Below are 20386 nucleotides of genomic sequence, written 5' to 3'. Positions count from 1 at the left end.
CTTCCACTGATCCCCTCCAAGACACACCCACATGTGCTCCCTGGGGCTACTTCCCCTTGGGGTGTGAGTGTTGACCTCTTGCTCTTCATTTTCTTCTCTCTTCCAATACTTTTACTCAACTCCAGGGAATTTTCTTTTTGAATCACAACTCCAAGACTTGTTTGAAGGGTAAATTGAATTTATTAATGAATCAGAGAAAACAGCACAAAATGACCATGAAAAGCCAAGAAAGATGAATAGGGGTTCACTCTGCCTGACCCTCCTGTGCTTATTGGAATAAAGCCTCCCTGGGTCGAAAGGATGGAGCCCCTTCATGAGGGAAGGCTGGTCCTGCAGGGGGAGCATAGTGTTCCTCTGCTTCTGTGTTATGACTCCAAAACTCTCTCTCCATACCCTGTGGAAACTTTCCTTCCACTGGGTTATAAGTCTGCTCATCTAAGACCTAAACAACTTAGAAAGAATGTTTTTAAAGACTTTTTTTTTATTTTTAAGCATACTTTTTCACACCTTTGGATTTAATTTTATTTTGTTTGAGGCAGCATATTTAGAGAGAGATTCAAGCCTGACCCAATTTAATACTGCTAAACAATCTAGACCTAGGTTTATCCCTTTCACACTCAGAGAGAAAATATTAAGATCTTACATTAGACTTTTCCACATTAGCATGACCATACATCATCTCATTTGATCCTCACAAGAGCCCTGTGAGGTAGGCAGACAGGCATCATGGCTCCAGAACACAGAGGACAGAGTTGTAACTGGGAGAGGTGATAAGTGAATTCATGTCCTCTGGCTCCTGGTCCAGGGCTCCTTCCACTCTAAGATGAACTGAGCTCATCATTATGAGCAAAGCAGCCTTTTTGCTTAGAATAAATGAACTGTCCTTTGGGCTTGCAAACACAGGCAATTTAAAGTACAGACCTCATCAGAGAGCTACGGAGTAAACACACCTGAGCTCAGTTAGCATCAGCATTAGATGGATGAATAGGACAGAACATGGACATCTTTGACAAGGGTTTCTGCTTGTTTTCTTGATTCTCACCTGGACCATGTTGGATGTTGTAACTTTAAAGCAGCAAAGTCCAGGAGGAGAGTAGCCATTCAAAGGACTTTTTCATCTAGCAATTTATTGATTCCTTCACAAATCCTCTTGAGGTTGGGCCTACAGTCTCCATCTAGACTATAGAGGGTGGATAGGAACTCCACATCAGCAAAGTGGTTGAAGACATGGTTGATGCGCCCATGGGTCCTGGGCGTCAGGTGCCGCTGCACCAGTTCATGAACCAGTTCCTTGCACTCATGCAGGAGCTTGGAGAGCACGTTCTTATCGAAAGTGTATTCTACCTCATAGAAGCTGACCATAGTCATGGCGGTCTGGTTCAACTTCTTCCGGAACTTCTCCACAATAACAACCTCTTCCTGATTGAACTGGTTGTTCCTATAGAGAATCCCAATTTTGATTGCCACCTTGATTAAGTCTTTCATTATCTTGTGGGCTTCCTTCTTGTTGTGGGTGTGCTCTTTGGTGACTTTGTAGAGCTCATCAAAGATCTCACTGCTGGTGTCATCAATCAACATGTTGACCACAGTTTTGCTTGCTATTTTGCTCAGAATCTTCTTCTGGGCTTGAATGGCAAGACTCTTTGAACTAAACACATCAGAACCTATAGTAAGAAAAGAAAGAAATGTTATAGGAATATGAGACTTGTTAATTATGTTTCTAAAAACTCATGTCTTTATACCATAACTCCCTAACTGAACTCCACACAAGCCTGGTGGCCCCACATTCTCTTCACATGCTGTGCCTCTTTGCCCTTTGAAACCTTCTTAACTGTTCTTGTGCTCTTTGCAAGGGAAGTGGTCTCCTCTTGTCCAGGCTACATCTCACTATTTTGGATCTTCAAGCATAAAATCTTTTTTTTTTTTATTCTACTAGCTCATGGAGAACTCCTACAATTGCTGCCACCATGGAAACATTCAGTTTCACAAATTACACAGGAGAAAATTATTGCATAACAACAGGGATCAGTAGAACCAAAGCAGTAGGCACCAAGGGCCTTCCACGGCCCCAGTAAGCTCTCTCTAGGAGACTATAGGATCTTTCAGCAACTCAGAGCAAAGAGAGTAAACACATATCATATAGAACATAAAAGGAATGAATTGTGTCTCCTGACTACCCCAAGAAAGCTCTGATTTCCTGATTTATGCTTTTCCAGAGTTTGAGACAAATGTTATTCTTGCCCAGTGTGATCATCCACTGTGGTCTCCAGACTTTGTGTGAATAACTTTTGCTCAAAAAAAAAAATCAAATATGTCCCCCTATGACAAATATTTAGAAGCACTAGGATTTTCAAAAGATTGTGCTGTAAGCTTTCAAGTCAGTAATGGCCCTGTCACTGAAACATGTCTATGTCTCCTCAGGTGATTATTCCAAAAGGAACAATGAAATATAGATGAATCTGTCTTGAAATATTAAAAAAATGAGTCATTACTTTATAGTCACAGCTTCTAAAAACTGCCTAAGAATAAGGTCTGTTATCATTTGGATCTTTAATGTACCCTGAAAAGCCTATGTGTTAGGCAATGCAGGAATATTCAGAGGTGGGATGATGAGATTATGACAGCTATAATTCATCAGTGGATTAATTCATTCAATAGATTAATAATTTGAATGGACTACTGGGTGGTAAACTGTAGTCTGGTGGAAATGGCTGGAGAAAGCAGGTCATTGGAAGCATGCCTTTGGGGACTATATCTTATCCATGGATTCTTGTTCTCTCTCTGCTTCCTGGCTGCCATGACCCTCTGCCATGATGTTCTGCTTCACCTTGGTCTAATTTTTAAAGAAGACCTTGCTGTGCACCCTTTAAATGGACAATAATGGATATCATATCACAATGGTACTTGAATTACTTCATATTTCTGATCTCTAGAAATATACAATGGTGCATTAGTGTTTTAAGCCACTAACCTTGTGATAAATAGTTACAGAAGCAATCGGAAATTAATTGAGGTGAGTAGAATTCAAACTTCCTATTTTATTTTTTGAGACAGAATCTTACTGTTGTCCATGCCATCCTTAAATTCCTGCACTCAAGCAATCCTCCTGCCTCAGCCTCCTGAGTAGCTGGAACTGTAGGTGCATGTTCATTTCCCAATATTATTTGATCAAGGAAATCTTTCTGTCTTCTTAGTAGAACAATCACCTGACAGGTTTGCCAGCAATCAGGAGTTTCCCAGATAGTGGACTTCACTGACAAATTTGAAAAAGTCCCAGGCAAATTAGGACAAGTTGGTCACTTTACTTTTATTCTTGAAGTATTAGTGATATGTGTATCATTGAGATTAAAAAATGAAGAACAGAGATGCAAAAAAAGAAAACATTTCAGAGAGTGGAAGCAGATAATGTTTAATTAATGGGTAAGATGCTTCCAGATACAGCAGGGTAAGCTGTACACTCTACATATTGCCACACTTCTCACCCCTTTCTACCTGCTTTTCAATTTTAGTGTCATGGGCTGGGGGTGTAGATCAGTGGTTGAGGGCTTGCCTAACATATGTGAGGCCTTGAATTTGATCTCCAGCACTGTGATTAATTAATTAAACTAATTCTAGAGTCAATGCTAACCCTTTTTATCCCCTTTAGACCAAGGACTCTTTATTCCTTTTTTTTCCTATAGTTATTCAGCACTTACTATTAGCTTGATTCTGTATGAAGGTATTATGGAAAAATCCCCCCAAAAGTATTCAGTTGGGTCTTATTTTGAATATGGTTATACAGGGAGGCAAGATATAGATAACAAAACAAAACGCAGAAACATGAAAACAGCCTAAATTAGCATGAGTGGTAATTGTTGGCATGAACTCTGAGGACTCTGAAGGTAGATTTGAATGTAGGTAGATGGAGACAGCTACAATGTTAGAAAGTAGTTTCTAAAGTCAGGATACAGGCCAGTAATTTTCACCAAGATGGTAAGTCCCTTGGTGGTTTCCCTGATGTTTCCAGTCATCTTTCTTGTAACAAAAAAACCCCCAAAACAAAACAAAAACAAATAAACTTATTTTGTACCTACACGTAAATTGGGAGTACAAACTTCTAGGGTGAGAGCTTAGAAGGATCACAGTGTAAACAACATCTCTGAAGACTTAAAGATCAAAACTCTAGAACAGAAAAACTCAAATGTTATAGATAAACAAAATCACTGGAAAGCTTTTAGGAAAAAATTCACCACCAACACCAATGATCCCAAGCTGTCACAAGCTCCCTAAGTGATTATGACATGTTAAATGTGCCCCACCATGTATCCTGTGAGTCCTGTTCTGTCCTCTAGGATAGAAGGATCTGTAATCAAGTTAAATGAGTTTGTAGATGACTAAATATTAAGGCTGGCTCTTGATGGTTCACCATACAAGTAGTTTACTAAGGCTTTGAGCAGTCCTGCGAGAAAGATAGCTGCATGTATGGTTTTATTTAATCCATTTCCCAAACTTTCTGGAGACACACACACACACACACACACACACACACACACACCTCACACATCTTTTACATGTAGAAAATAATGGGAAGGATGAAGAGAAATAAAATAAAGACAGTCTGGTCAACAGAACACTTTTAATACCTCCCAAAGATATGTCAGGGCACAGTGGGGAGATGCCACTTCTTATGGTTTGGATATGAGGTATGTCCCCCCTCTAAAACTCCTGTTAATGCAGGAATATTCAGAGGTAAAATGATTAGATTATTAAACTGTAACCTGATCAGTCCATCCTAGTTTGAATGAACTGACTGGGTGGTAACTCTTGGCAGGTGGGGTTTGACAGGAGTAGGTGGACCACTGAGGGCATTCCCTGGAAAGTTTGTTCTTCCTACAGCCCCTTCCTGTCCTTCTTTTTCTGCTTCTGACCCATCTATGAGATGAGCCATTTTCCTGTGCTCTGGGCCCTTCCACCATGATGTGCTGCATCACCTTGGGCCCAGAGCAATGTGGTCAGCCATCTGTGGACTGAGACATCTGAATCTGTGAGTCCCAAATAAACTTTTCCTCCTCTAAGTTGTTCTTGTTGGGTATTTTGGTCACAGTGATGAAAAGCTAACTAAAATACCACCGTTCCACCATGCATACATGATGTTACAATGATTTGAGGGAGAGGGTGTGTCCTGAGGGGCAGTCCGATTCAGAAGATTTTGCACAAGCAAGGGAAATCTTGGCCTTGCTTCCATCCATCCTTTTGTCTCAGTCTTCTGCAAAGGGATCATGTTGGTGACCTATAAGGAAGGAATACTGTAGGCAGAGAGGAAGAGCATGAGTTAGGCTTTGAGAGTCAAGGTCAGGAGTATGCTTGGAATATTTAGGGGAATAGGCCTAACTAGTGGACATATGCTTCTTGGTGGAAAATACCAAGATATCCAGGATAGACCTTGGCAAAACCCGTTTTCTCATCCCTGTATACAATCCTGAGGAAAGCTCTTTTGGCTAAGGATAAATTTCTTTTGACTATGTTTGAACAAAAGTTCCCATTCTCTAGCCACGAAAGGTAAGAGATTAAATATGATACTTCAGAGCCTCTAAACATAGAGGTATAAATATTATACAGCAATAATATAGCTCCCCTGACCAGCATAATGAGACAACATTGATGAAGCTGAAAAATCCATCCTTGTAGAAAGAAATGGAAACTTTCTGAACTAAGATTGATGGGAGAGCTCGAGTAAAGGAATGTGAAGTCAATGCTTTGAAAGTAAGTATCCTTAGGACATTTATAAAAAAAAGGAAAAGTACCAGGACTATGTTGGGAGAATGGTATGGCAGGAATAGGGAACTAATTTAGGGAGACAGAAAGCAAAAGATAATCTAAGTGGGGACTTCACTGGGACTAGTCTGAGTTACTGCTTTTATAAATGATGTTCATCCAGAGAATAAGTGATGTTTCCATGATTCTAGAAAACACCAACCTTTCTCAGATGGTGAAATGCCACACTGATGGTGATAAAAAAGATAAAGCAAGATCTTACCAAGCCGGATGAATGGGCCTAAAAGAGGCAGATGAGCCTGGTAAGATGAGCATGGTAATAACAAGGTAATAGATTTGAGGAAAGATGAAATACATGATGATTATAGAAGATTATAGCCTCTGAGCTGTCAGCTATCGCCTAGGAGAGTACTTGGAGCCTCACCCAGGATGTGGAGGTGGAGAGGGACCAGGGGACAGCTCTTCTGTCACAGGACTCTGCAACTTCTCTACCTCTATAAAAAGGGTGTGGAAAAAACTTGAATATAAATATGGAGAGTTGTATCAAAATTAGATAGCTTGAAATTATGTGTAATAGCCAGCATACAGACAGTATCACTTGACTTCTGTAAACAGCTTAAGATGAAGGCAGGAAAGCAAATTAGCTAAAAAATGTTAAGTAGAAGTTAACAGTGGACATGGTATCCAGACAAAAATAACCTGTGGTGCTTTATGAGCACCATCTGTCACGACAGAGGACCCAGGGTACAGGGAAGGTGGGAGGGAAGGCCCCAGGTCATGGGGGGCAGGGTAAGACCCTGTGCCAGAGGGAGATCTGTGGTAGTCCGTGCTTCTGACTCTCAATCACTTACTTTAAATATTGGGGGGAAAACTTCAAGCAAGCTTCCTTGAGATGGAGCAGGCTCACAACTACTTTGAACTTATAGGAACTATCCTGCTCAGCTGCTTATGCACCCAGAAAAGATGAGTGGTCCTGTTATGTCCCTCATGTTATACCCATCACTACTGATGAGGGGCCAGGAGCTGGAAGCGGGGGTGAGGGCCTCCCCTCTCCCTTCTCATTCATTTCCTTTTCTCCTCTGGGTGAATGATGAGGAAGAGATTGGCTACAGGAGTAATGTAGTTGGCAGGAAGGGATGCCCATGACAAGAAGACATGGTTTCTGCTTTAATTCTTGGTTGTCCTTAAGTAGCAATGGGGACAAGATTATCAAGGAGCCTTGAGTAATGTTTTGAAATGTAAGTGTAACACAGTTGTGGTTTCCAGAAAGACAGTAACTGAGTTATGGCATCTTCAGGGGAATCAAACTAGTCAAACCATTTTCCTTCACTAGTATAAAACTGTTATTTGTATACTACTGGAATATCAAAGAAAGAACAGGGAGCTGGAGGAAATAGAATAAAATGAAATTGTTAAGGGATGGTGGGGCCTTTGAGTTAGGGACAAGCAAAAACCTTGATCTCCAACCTCATGGAAAAGTGATCAAAGCTTAGAAGCTCATGAGAAATGCTTTTTGTTGATCTGATCCCTTTCATACTTGAGTGAGATGGTATTTTTGAGGCTTAAGAAAGACATTCAGAGGGCTGAGGTAGTGGCTCAGTGGTAGAGCGCTTGCCTAGCACATGGGAGGCACTGGGTTTGATCCTTAGCACCACATAAAAATAAAAAAAGAAAGAGAGGAAGGAAGGTAGGTATTATTTCCATCTACAAATTTGAAAAAATATTTTAAAAAAAGAAAGGCATTCAGAGACATTTAAAATGCATCCACAATATAACTTAGATGAACAAGGAGGGTTAGGGTTAGTCCTTGAGGACTTCTGTTGGTTTGGTCTCTCCCTAACTTTCCAGAAGAGCCCCCACCTGCCCTAAAGACAGATCCTCTGGTGAATGATGAGAAAGGTCTTCTAAGAAGACCTGAGCTCCCCTAAATTTCCATTACCTGCAACAAGAAGAAAGTAGTTTGTGTGTTCTATGGACAGGGACACCATGATTTAAAGGGCAGCTGCCTCCACCAACACCACTGGTGTGGTGCACAAAATGAAAACATTAGAACCTTTATTTATGTTTTATTGTAATGGAGAAAATAAACTTTACTAATATCTAATACAGAGACTGACCCTGGTCCCCACTGGTGTGTGGCATTCTGAAGGAAGAAAAAGTTACCCAGCATGGTATGTGAGTGTGTGTGTGTGTGTGTGTGTGTGTGTGTGTGTGTGTGTGTGTAGGGGGTGTCTAGCGTATACCTCACTTGTCTGTGCCCTTTTAGAAGTTTTGCTTTATTTCAGCATATGTTTATGTATGCTTGGTTAAACAGGCTCACTGATTATATTATTTAGTTCTAACTAAACTAACCATTGCAAAACAGACTGGTGGTTTAGAAAGATTTCTGTAAGAAACAAAACCAAGGACTGAAGACCATGCATTAATCATGTAAGTACATGCAAACCATGAGGGGATGGCAGAGCTGGTGATTGTGTTCCTCGTGGCAAGAGCTTTTCCACAGCCAAACTATAAGGGAAAAGTAATGGTCTAACCAGATCTGATAAGAGATGAGCCATACATTTCAAAATTTTTAATAAGATGATTTGAAATATGGATTTCAAACACTTTTATTTGCCTTGAGTTAGTTCCCAAAGGCAATAGGAAGACTTAACAGTTAACAAGACAGTTTTTTGTATTTCATGTTTGAGGTAGGGTCTCACTGTGTTGCTCATGCTGGCCTTGAACCTAGGATCCTGTTCCCCGAGTTGCTGGGATTACATTTGTACACCATGGAGACTAGCTTTAGCAAAACAGTTAAATGCGTTGTTATTGATCTTTAGCTTCTCCTTTGGGAGACAGGAAAAGCAATAAAGAGTGGCAGGGATGGCTGAGGGAGAGGGATAAGCCAAGGATGATACTGAATGTTTTTTCTAACCAGGAGACTCATTTGAGTAGGGGGACTTTTAGGTGCCATCAACTGAAATAGGCATCTTGGAGAAGCCAGTATAGCAGGAAGATGAATTCAACCTGAGTTGCCAGTGCCCATGGGTGTCTGGGCAGAGATGGGTGCACTACCCTGTTCAATCAGGCACCTTAAATCTCACTCATATGACCCCAAGCTTCCTATTTTCCCATGCAAATGCTAAGAAACAGATGATAAGAAGACAATTTTCCTGAAACAATTATCTAGCTAGGGACCCTGAGGGATAATCAGGCTCTTCCTTCAAAATGGAAATACCTGCTTATCCTATTAAAGTGGGTTCTCTATTCCCTGTAGTTAGAGCCACACTGTATCCTTCTTAGAATTCTCTTTCTCCCTTTGTGGCCCACCACAAAACCACCCTTTCTCCACCCAGTGAGAATAGGTGATTTAAAATTTAGTGTGTACTCTACAGAAAAAATAAAAACCATTATGTATGGAGAAAAAGATAGGGTAGAGAGGCAAAGGCAGGTTTGTGTGCAGGAGGATTGGTGTGGAGGGTGGAAGAAGGAAGGACTGAAATACCTGCGACAAACCCATAACAGAGGGTGTTGCACTGGACCATCATCACTCCTGAGACATGTGGTTAGTCATTTCGCCTCCAACTTATGCTTGAGCACCCCCAAATCTTGCCTTTTCCTCAAGCCTGTGAGCAGGCAGAGTTTGGCTTTGCCCATGGTAGATGCTTAGTCCTAGCAATTGATTCATTGCAGAGACAGAACTGGGGATGGATGTGTTTGTGGGGATGAGGCATGGTGGACTTTCTTAGTTATACTGGACGTTTCAGCATGCTAAGCAAGGACATATAAAAGCAGCTATAGTCAAAACAGACATTTCTTATAGGAAAGGAGATTCAGATATCTTCAGAAACCTTACAATGAGTAATCGCCCTTGAAAAGCAGCACTAGACAGTAAGAAGACGACCAAGGGTTTTTTTCATTCTTACTATCTTTCAATAACATATTGAAGAGAGACTGGCAGGGATAGTTGTGAAAACTTTTAGTTCATTATCTCATCTGGTCCTCAACCTCTCAGTCAAACACCTATCAGCACCAAGAAATATGTAACTCAACTAAGGATAAGCTAGAGATAAGGATCAAAACCACAATTTGTTTAACTGTTTTGCCAAAGCTGGTCTCAATGGTGTAAAAATGTAATCCCAGCAACTCAGGGGGCCAAGGCAGGAGGATTGGGGGCTCAAGGCCAGCATGCGTAACACAGCAAGACCCCATCTCAAACACAAAATACAAAAAACTATCTTGCTTCCTGTTAAGGCTTCCTACTGTCTTTGGGAAATAACTCAAGGCAAGTAAAGGTGTTTGAAATCTACATTTCAAATCATCTTATTAAAGCTTTTTAGCATGAATTTGTACCTAAGGTGGCATACACCGAGTATTTGAATCTCAACAATTCTGCAAGAGAGGAAGCTCTCTTCCATTGCATAGAGGAGGAGACTGAGGCACAGCCTGTAGAAGTAATTCACTCAAAGCTCTGGTGCTAATAAATAGCAGAGCTGCCATTGGGCCCAAGTTCACCGGACACCAAACAAAGCCTGCAATCTTAGCCTTTCTGAATCCACCTTCAGAAAATTGCTCTTGGCTTCCTAATGACTATGATTTCTCACTTATTAGAAATGTTAAGTAGGCCTCAATTTAAATCTCCATGTAGCTAGGAGAGTTAACATCCCATCATTAAAAAAATACAAAAAGGACATCTTATGATAGCACAATATTATATATTCATCAAAACTTGAAGATAGATGTAGCATTTATTTTTAGAGGGGGATTATATATATTTCAACAGAATTATATATTGGTTTTGTTTTTCATATTGATTTGATAGCCAGCTCTGAAAAGTGAATGAGTGTTTGATAATTTTACTTACCAGAGCTAACTGAAGCAGACACTTTGTGAAGTCACTGGGGGGTGAATCATCTCCAACTCAACAGGTTAATTATGGAGATCTGAGAGATATTTTTGTCTCACTGCAGCAGAAGAGCAACCATCACTAAAACAACATCTACTTACATGATTCCTTTAAACAAAGATTATCTACCCCCACCCTGTTGCATCTAACAAATAACTAGTATCTCTCTGAATGGTAGATCATATTCAGGTTCAATAATAATAATAGAATATACTTATGTGGTGTTGCTTATATGAAGTGCTTCATGCAAAAAAATTAATCATATTCTTGCAGAAACTCTATGAAGTAGGCACTAATCATCACCACTACCACCACCATCACCATCATCATCATGGTCATCACCATTATCAGCAGCAGCAGCAGCAGCAGCTATAACATTTGAGATGAGCAAAGAGAGATGAGATAGCTTGTCTAAACCTACTACTTAGGAAGTGGCAGAGCTGGATTGTGCCATCTGTCTTATAGTCTTATGCTTCAACCCACCATACTGAACTGCCATGCAGGGGGTGACAAACCAATTAGTTTAAATGCTTCTTGAATTGCTGCCACTTAAAAATGGAGTTAGAGCAGTTTTATTTCCCCTCGGAAGAATTAATTTCTTTTTAAAAACCCACAGCACATCTAAAACATCTAGGAAGAAAAACAAACATTTGTGTGGTCACCACTCAAAAGCAACAAGTCTTAATATTTTGGCCTTAAAGACAGGGGGAAGTAAGGAGAGGGGACCTCCCTCTCTTTTGCTTCTACCTCCTCAGATCTAACTGGAATCCGGGAGTTGATGTGCCTTAGCTCATCTCTGTTTTTGTTTTTGTTTTTGTTTTAATTTTTGCCTCATTGTACGAGTGTGCCTGCATCAACATTATATTGAAAATCATTTTTAAACTTCACATTAAAATGTGTCACTACATATTACACATATCCTTCTGCAACTTTTCATTCAACATCATGCTTTCCAAATTTACCTAGTCATTTAGTTGCCTGTATGAAAATATCCCTGTATTTCCTGTTGATGGACATTTAAATTATTTCCACTTTCTGCACATTCAAAACAGCCTCCCAGAGTCTACACCTAGGGCAAGCCTGCCAAGTCTGTAGCAAGAGCTGCCAAGTGCTCCCCAGTGACACTGCACTCATTTTCGCTCCCAGCAGCAGTGTCTGAGTTCCTGGGGTTCTGCTTCCTCATCAACACTTCAAGTGGTCCAACTTCTTAATTTTTACCAATCTGATAGGTACAAAGTGGAATCTTGTGTTAATATGCATTTCCCTGACTGCTAGTGAAATTTGATGTTTTTGTGTTTACTGGGCATTTAGGTTTTTCTCTTCCATGAAATGCTCATTCATATAATATACTCATACTTTTTCAATTAGATTGCATGTCTTTTTCCTATTACTGGTAACAGGTTTTTAAAAAATTTTTTTTGTTTGTTTTTAGTTGTTGATAGACCTTTATTTATTTATATGCAGTGCTGAGAATCAAACCCAGTGCCTCACACATGCCAGGCAAGTGCATTACCACTGAGCCACAATCCCAGCCCTTGATAGCAGTTTTATATACTAAGGATTCTTATCCTCCACTGATCTCACATGAGTTGCACATACCTCCTCCCAGTCTGTAGTATTCACTCTTACTTTTATTATGGTGCCTTTAGTCATACAGAAGATTTAAATGTTAACATTGTCACATTTTTCAATCTTTCCCTTGATGGTTGATGGGTTTTTATATCTCGTTTTAAAAATTCCTTTCCTGCCATGAGGTGATAAGAGTCATGTATTTTCCAGAAGTTTTAAGGTTTTGCTTTTCACATTGAGATCTTTGATCCATCTGGAATCTATTTTATGATGTCAAGAATTTTTTTCTCCTCACAATTTATTCTTTTTATTGAATAGTTTATCCTTTCTGCTACTGATCTGTTAGCCCCTCCTTTTTCTTATCAAGTTTCCATATTTCATGCATCTGTTTCTAATCTTTTTACTCCTCCATTCCACTAATATTTTTTGTTACCAATAACATATTTTCTTAATTACCAATACTCTTAAATTATGATAGACCAAAAGGAAGTCTCTTCTCTTTATTCTGCTTAGAAATTGTCTTGATTCTCACTTTTATTCTTCCATATGAATTTTTTTTTGTACTGGAGATTAAACCCAGGGACATTTTACCCCTGAGCTAAGACCCCAGCCCTTTTTATTTTTTGAGACAGGGTATCACTAAATTGCTTAGGGCCTTGATAAGTTGCTGAGGCTGGCCTTGAACTTGTGATCCTCCTGCCTTAGTCTCCCAAGTTATTGGGATTACACACAACGCCACTGCACTGGGCTTCCACATGAATTTTAGAATCATTTGATCAAATGCAATACCACCCTTTATTAATCTTAAGTAAGCTGTTATCTTTAATATAGAAACATCACATCCATTAACATGATATTATTTCCACTTAGTTAGACCTTCTTTGTTCTCCAGTAATGTTTATGGCTCTTCTCCATAAAGCTCTTGCATTTTTTTTCCATCAGATTTCCTTTAAGGTAGCATAGAGTTTCAATTGCTCCTGTTAGCATAAATTTTTTCTATTACAATCATTGAATGGTTGTTAATGATGCATAGGAATCCAAATGGTTCCTGTATATTTATCTCTAATTGAGAATTTTTGCTGAGCTCTGTTATTAGGTTTTATTTATATCTCTTGGATTTTTTTATGTATACAACATTGCTTGCATAAAATTTTTCTTCTACCTCCTTTTTTCTTTCTTGCTTTATGCCATGGTGGGAACACCCCATACAATTTGGATAGTAAGAATGCTATTTGGCATCCCTGATTTATTCTTTAATTTTAACAGGATTACCTCTAAAATTTTCCCAATAAATATGATGAGCTTTTGATGTGTACCACTTATCAAGTTAAAAAAAATCTTTCTCCTATTCCTATTTTGCTAAGGTTTTTTGTTTTGCTTTAAAGTAGAAATGCACACATAACTATAATACTTTCTTTGTACCTATTGAGATGATCATACAGTTTATCTCTTTTAATATGTGAACTTATCAATTATAAAAAGGATTTTTTATTTAAACCATCATTGCATACCCAGGGTAAGCCTTTCCTGGTCTTAATGTGTGTGTATTTACTATACTGGTGAATCTATTATTAATATTGTATTTAGCATTTTGAAGCTATACTCAAAAGTGAGGTTGGTCTACAATTTCTCCCTGGTGCTTTCCTTGTCTCATTTTGATGTTAGAGTAAACTAGCCTCATAAAATGAATTGAGTAGCTTTCCTTCTTTTCTTGTTCTCTGAGGTTGCTTATGTAAGATATGTAAGGTGGGATTAACAGTTTTTGATGCTTTTAGTAAAAATTGCCCACTTAAGACTAGTGTATATTTTGAAAAGGTGAGGACTCAGTTTATGTAATATTTGTTTATTCAGGTGTAGCAGGCAATCATCTCCTAAAACAGCAATACTTTTGGTATTTTATTTAACAATAGTCTTTCCTTCCTTTTTCCTCCCTCTCTCCCTGTCTCTCTCCTTCCTTCCTCCCTCCCTCCATCCTTTCTTCCTTCCTCTCTCCCTCCCACTCTCCCTTCCTTCCTTTCTTATTTTCCTCCCTTCCAGAGAGCATCCACAAAGGAGGAAGCTGCTCTGAATGGCAGATTACTCTCAGGAATAAAGTGATAAATGTAATTCACTAGTATAATTTGTAATACTATTCTCCTTGTTTTATTTTAAGAGGGGGAGACTAAGCAGTTATTTCTTCTCAAAGTTGTTTCTTTCTTTAATAATTTTATCATCAAAAATGTTACATGAGCACTTCAAAAAGTCATAAAATATAGATAAGCTAACAGAAGAAAATGAGCCCCCATCATCCCAGCATGCATCACAGTTAGCAAGTGTATGTTCTTCCAAACATGCATATTCACAAATGTAGGATCTATGAACACTTGTTTTTTTTCACCTGAGTTTTCATTCAACATTTTGACAATGATTTTCCATGTCAATAAATATATATCATCTTTTTTAAATGACATTTTTGTCACCATTACTTCTATCAGTTCCCTCTTTTAATTTTTTTTTTTTTAGTTTTAGAAGGACACAATATGTTTATTTATTTTTTATGTGGTGCTGAGGATGAAACGTAGTACCCCACACATGGGAGGCAAGCACTCTACCACTGAGCTACAAGCCCAGCCCCTATCAGTTTCCTCTTGATAGACTTCAAACTGTTTCCAGTTTTTGCTATTGAGAATCTGGGGAAAATAGCAAATGACTCAGCTCTATGCTTTGGGGAAAGTTGTCTAAAGGTATATTTTCGCACATGATAGGAGTCCCTGCTAATGCCCCTTCCTAGACCATGAAATGGCTGGAGACACTGAGGAGGAGTCTCAGAAACAGACCCTCTGGTTCATCCCACCCTCTGGTTCATTCCAGTCCTTCTGGCAGAGGCCTGCTTATCCAAAGTCAATTAGAGAACATGCTGAAATTAGAAGTCAAAGGTGGCTCATAAGGGATGGCTTTGCCCTAACCCACTGGCTGAAGACAGTTCAACAAGAGACAAGTACAGCAGATATCAGGCCCTGTGGGTCCTAGCTGCCAACCACACCCTGACCTTCTCATGCCTACAGCCAAGTCTGATGGACCCTGCCTAGGTGGAAGAGGCACAACTGAAGCCTGTCTGTGGTGACTGAAAGCCCCCTCCCACCATGAGACCCTGGCCAACCCTCACTCCTTCCCCCAGGGAGGGTGTCCTTTGCATTCATCTTCACCTCCATCCTTTCCTTGCTGCACTGTAATTGACTCTGCTTTCCACACCTGGGGCTGAGTTCTTGGGGACTGATGCTCAGATGATTTATGTGACGTTACAAGTGCCTGCTTTGTAGAAGTAATTCAATAAATGTCTCTTAAATGAGTGACAAAATGAGTGATTTACCATGGTCTTTCTCATTCCTTGAGGCCCACATTCTATCTGTTCAGGATCCACAGTTGGAAGTAGGTGTGTATTGACAAAATGCAGATCGAATTGCATATACTCCAATGCCTTCTCACCTCAGCACAGGATTTACCCCTTGCCTTTCACTCCATGCTACCTGCCTGGCCTAGTCTTCACCCCATCAAACAGCAGCATCACCTGGGGCCAGATGCATTGCCTACCACACCCTTAGTGTTTAATTCCAGCAGGAACCCTCTCCATGACATTAGCACCTATCCCTCCTGCCACACCTAGAGCCTCCCCATTTGTGCCCCTTCACACTCATGAGCTATTTTAATATCGAGGAGTTGTTGGGCATGGGAATAGCACAAGCCATGTTCTGTCTCTCTGGCGATCCTCTCTCTCTCTGCTGGCAGCTCCCAAACTGTTCACCACAGCAGGTGCTCAAAAACCCAGGCTCAGGCCACCAGACTGCTAACAAGGACGCCAGTAGGATGCCATATTCAGAGTCATGGGAGGATGCCAACAGGGTAATATGTGAAATTAGTAAGTAGACTGAAGCAATAAAAATGTCAGTCTGGAATTCAATTTTTGAATTCCACCTATAATGTTAAAAAGCAGGCAATAAAATGGATCAAAATCTAGTCTAATTTGGAAAAATAAAATGTGATCTGAGGCAGTAGGTATCTGAGTCTAAAGGCTCCTGAAAGATACTATAGTTAAATACAGCAACATTTAAACCCTCAGTTTAGTAAGGTTACAAAAGGTTAAAAAAAATAAAAATAAAAAAGCTGTTAGCTATATTAGGGAAGTTAGAACAAATGAGGGAGAATAAACCAGAAGGTACTTCTGGATGGGAGACATTTCATAGATAGAACCATGTCTTGTTCAATGTTCTACTTTATTTTGGAGGGAGGGGTAAAATATGAATTTTGTACAATGATATTTTGGGTTTCAGTCACATTGAATGTGTAACAGCAGGAAAGGGGATGATGTAATATATTACTTATAATATCCCTTATGTATATGTTGTAGTAAAATTGTTGGTTTTTTTTTCATGAATTTGAGATCTGAGACAAGAGTCAAATCACATTTCTAATTTCTGCTGGTGCCAAGCCTATGGAATGACAGTGTTGAGGGATGCAGTTTGTAGATGGGAGGTGGGATGGCCCCTAAAGGGGGCCCTGAGATGGCTCCCAAGTTCTCCAGGGACACCTGTTTGGATGGAGCCAAGGGTCAGACCCATTCATATTGCCCAAGAGTAAGGACCAACCAGCAGTGGCAGCCTGACTTCCTGGAAGCTACTAAGAACTGTGTCTTTCTCTGAGGCTTCCTTTCTAAACTAGATTGTCCCTGTACTTGGTTCTACAGTAGGGAATGGCTCAGAATAAAAACTTTTAGACCTTAGGTAATGTAAAACAGTATCACCAAAAGGCTTCACCATTTCCCAGCCAAGTCACCAGGTATAGTCACTCAAAGATGCTGAGAAAGGCTGTCCTGAGGAGTGGAAAAGCCAGGATGTGGCATGGGGTTGCTCCCCAAAGACAGGGAAACACAGACAGCTGATCAGGGAACCTGACTCAGGCCACTGAGCTGGGAGAGGAGGACAGAGTCAGCTGCCAGTCCCACCCCTGCACCCCCAAGTACTCATGGGGGCGCTCATCCTCACCTTCCTGATTTCTGGCCTGTTAAATGAAGAAGCCGACTAGATGATTCTGCTGATTTGTTTTATATTCTCAGTTGTAACCCCTACAGAATCAGAAACTGAATATGTGCATTTTTTTTTCCATTAAAAAACCAACACAGGGCAACATCAGATGTGAACATGGGCCAGGTCACCAGCTTTTTTTTTTTTTTTTTCCTCGTGCTAGCTCCCTGCCCTGCAAATTCTTGCCCTGTTCTACTCTTGCCATCTTCTTAAATGGAGTGCCCCCTGCTTTGAACAATCTGGCCTTAGAGCCTCTAGCTTTCCCTTCCTGTGGCTTTCCTCCAGCATGCCTCCTTCTCCCCCGTTTCTTTGGGGCCCTTGACTCCCCAACCAGGCCTCATCCTGTGCTGACCACAGAGCACATGGGGCATGTTGGCTCTCCCCATACCTCTTCCTGTGCTGGCCTCAGTGCCCACAGACTAAGCTGCAGACTGGTAACCCTGCCAGGCCTTCCAGCCCCAGCAAGCACTGATGCAGCTGCCTGTGGAAACCTCAAGGCCAGCTCTTCCCACTAGGCCTGGCATCCCTGTGTCTCCAAGAGAAGTTGCTCATCCTTCCTCTAGGATCACCCCATTTTGCTTTGTGTATCTTCTCCCTAGATCCAAGTATCACTTACTGTCCTCCAGCAACACCTCCCCACAGTGGGGCTTACTCAAGGACCTCCAGCCTGGCTTCATTGGCTTCTTCCCTGGCAGTTTCAGGATGGGGCACCTTTGACTGTTGTGCCACCAACGTGTCAGGAACTTGATGATGATTTTCTTTTTTCTTTTTGTCAGGCGGGTAACAATGTTTAGAGGAAGGCACATCTCACATGATAGCATGAATACCCAATCATCACGCTTATGAACCAAAGGATCTTGATAATGAATTTAAACCTCCAAAAGCAAATGGCAACTGGTCAGCCTGGGGAACTGTGGTTTTGTCCTTCCCTGGCTTTCACTCGGAACTTGATAGTTACTGCTGTCACCAATGCCATAAATGGTCTTTTCTCTTTTTCTTTCTTTTCTTTTCTTCTTTCTTTATTTCCCTTCTTCCTTCCTTCCTTCCCTCCTTTCTTTCTTTTTTTCTTCTTTTTTTTTGGATTGCTGAATACTATTTTATTGTATAGCTCACTTTTTGGTTTTATTTTTGATTAACATGTATTAGTTATACATATTGAAGGAGTTCAATGTGATATTTCAATATGCATATATGCATATGGTGTCCACTGATCAAATCCAGCCTCTCTTTATCCAACCCCAACCCTCTTCCCAGTCTCTAGTAATCAGTATTCTACATTTGGATCCTCTTCTAAATACATTTCCATATTTGAGAAAGAACATGTGGTATTCTCCTTTCTGTGTCTGATTTATTTCACTTATCATCATACCCTTCAGCTCCATGCATTTTGCTACACATGACAGATTTCATTCCTCTTTATGGCTGAATAGTATTCCATGGTGTATATGTACCACATTTTGTTTGTCCATTCATCTGTTGACAGGCATCTAGACTAATTCCATATCTTTGCTATTATGAATAGCAGTGTAATAAACATGGATATGCAAGTTTCTCTTTTGTATGCTGACTTCATTTCCTTTGGATATACCCAGGAGTAGGATAACTGGATCATGTGGTAGATCTAGTTTTAGTTTTACTAGGCATGCTCCCTACCACTGAACTATAGCCCCAGACCTTTAATTTTAGTTTTAAAAGGAATTTCCACACAGTTCTCCATAGTGGTTGTACTAATTTACATTTCCATTAATAGTGTATGAGATTACACTTTTTTAAAAAATAGACATTTTTAATTGGAGTAAGATGGTCTCTCGTTGTTTTGATTTGCATTTCACTGATGGCTAATGATATTGAACATTTTCTCATTTATTTATTGGCCTACCAAATGGTCTTTTAATTGTCTCTGAGAAGTGTTTGGAAGCATGGGAGGGCAATTTTTATTTTCACAGTGTGAGTTGGTGTTTTTCAGGCTGTTGGGAGCGAGCAGATATGCTAACTAACCTGTAATCCAGGACAGAAAACGCCAAGGGGATTGCCCTGAGACACCTACTTCTCAGTCTTCATCTAACCTGGCCTCCAGCAGGTCTCTGTCTTCCTGATCACAGCTCTGTGTCCTTCTCAGACTCCTTCTGGGCTCCTCTTCTTCTGACAATGCCTTAAGATTGTGTGTTCTCCTGGGTTTCCTTAAGGCCTTCTCCACCACACACTCTCTGTGAGTGATAGGTGCCACTCCTCTTCCATGTGTTGATCCCTTCTCAATATGTCCTCAATCCAGTCTTATCTCCAGAGGTCCACCCCATTTCTAACTGCTTGCCTGGTTTCTCCACCTGTATTCCCAGACCCATCAACCTCCACATGTTCAAAATCTCATCATCTTCTTTCTTTACCCCCAGAAGCCCTCTCCTGGTATTAGGTGTGACTGCCCCTTGCTTCATGTCAAGACAGGAATCTGGGGGCCATCCTTGCCTTATTTCTCTCCTTTAGTTCCCACATCTAGTGGGGTACCAGCAGTCTATTCAGCTCCCTTCATTATCTTCAAATGCATCTGTTTTCCTCACACACTGCGTAGCACAGATCCTCATTATTACCCACCTGAATGCTTATCTGCCTCCTCACTCATCTCTCTACCCCAGCTTCCAAGCCTGGGTGCAGCTTGGATCATGTTAGTCCTTTAGAAGGAACCTTCACTAGCTTTCCAAAACCTTCAGGATAAAGAAGAAGCCTCTAGAGCAGGGCACAGGCCGCTGAGCTGATGATCTATCTACTGTTCACCCACTACATGTCTGAGTTTTCAACTCTGGGCTGCACTCTGGTCTTACCTGTACCAGGCTCTCTCATGCCTGGTCCCTTTTGTCTCTGCACATTCAGTCCCCCATGCGTGGACAACTTAACTCCTCCCAGCCCAATTTCTACTCAACCTCCAGGGCTCCACTTGAAGGACCTTGGATCTCTGGGTGATTTCTCTACCCTTAGCTGCCCTCCAGCACACTCATTCCCTTGTATAGCAATCTATCATCCATTAATCATCCACTAGCTAGATGTGCAACTTCATCTTCCCAACAGTCTGTGAGCTCCCAGAGGGCAGGAATCGTGGTTTATTCATGTTCCCAGCAGCTGCATC

The 20386-nt window shown here is 40.6% G+C and overlaps 1 protein-coding gene across 1 annotated transcript in view; it reads right to left on the bottom strand.

Annotated features, from left to right (window-relative positions):
* Positions 1-200: 200 nt before the first annotated feature.
* Positions 201-20386, bottom strand: part of TNFAIP8L3 (TNF alpha induced protein 8 like 3) — a 35349-nt gene continuing 15163 nt past the window's right edge. Inside the window, exon 2 of the mRNA XM_081289956.1 lies at positions 201-1664. Within this exon, the coding sequence (XP_081146082.1) occupies positions 1102-1664 (563 nt within the window). The 3' untranslated portion in view covers positions 201-1101. The remainder of the gene's footprint in view (positions 1665-20386) is intronic.

The sequence above is a fragment of the Spermophilus citellus genome (genome assembly GCF_964194105.1).
Source record: "Spermophilus citellus genome assembly, chromosome: 4".
NCBI classification, from domain to species: domain Eukaryota; kingdom Metazoa; phylum Chordata; class Mammalia; order Rodentia; family Sciuridae; genus Spermophilus; species Spermophilus citellus.
The sequence above is the reverse complement of the archived record's forward strand: the minus strand, read 5'-3'. Positions and strand labels throughout refer to the sequence as shown.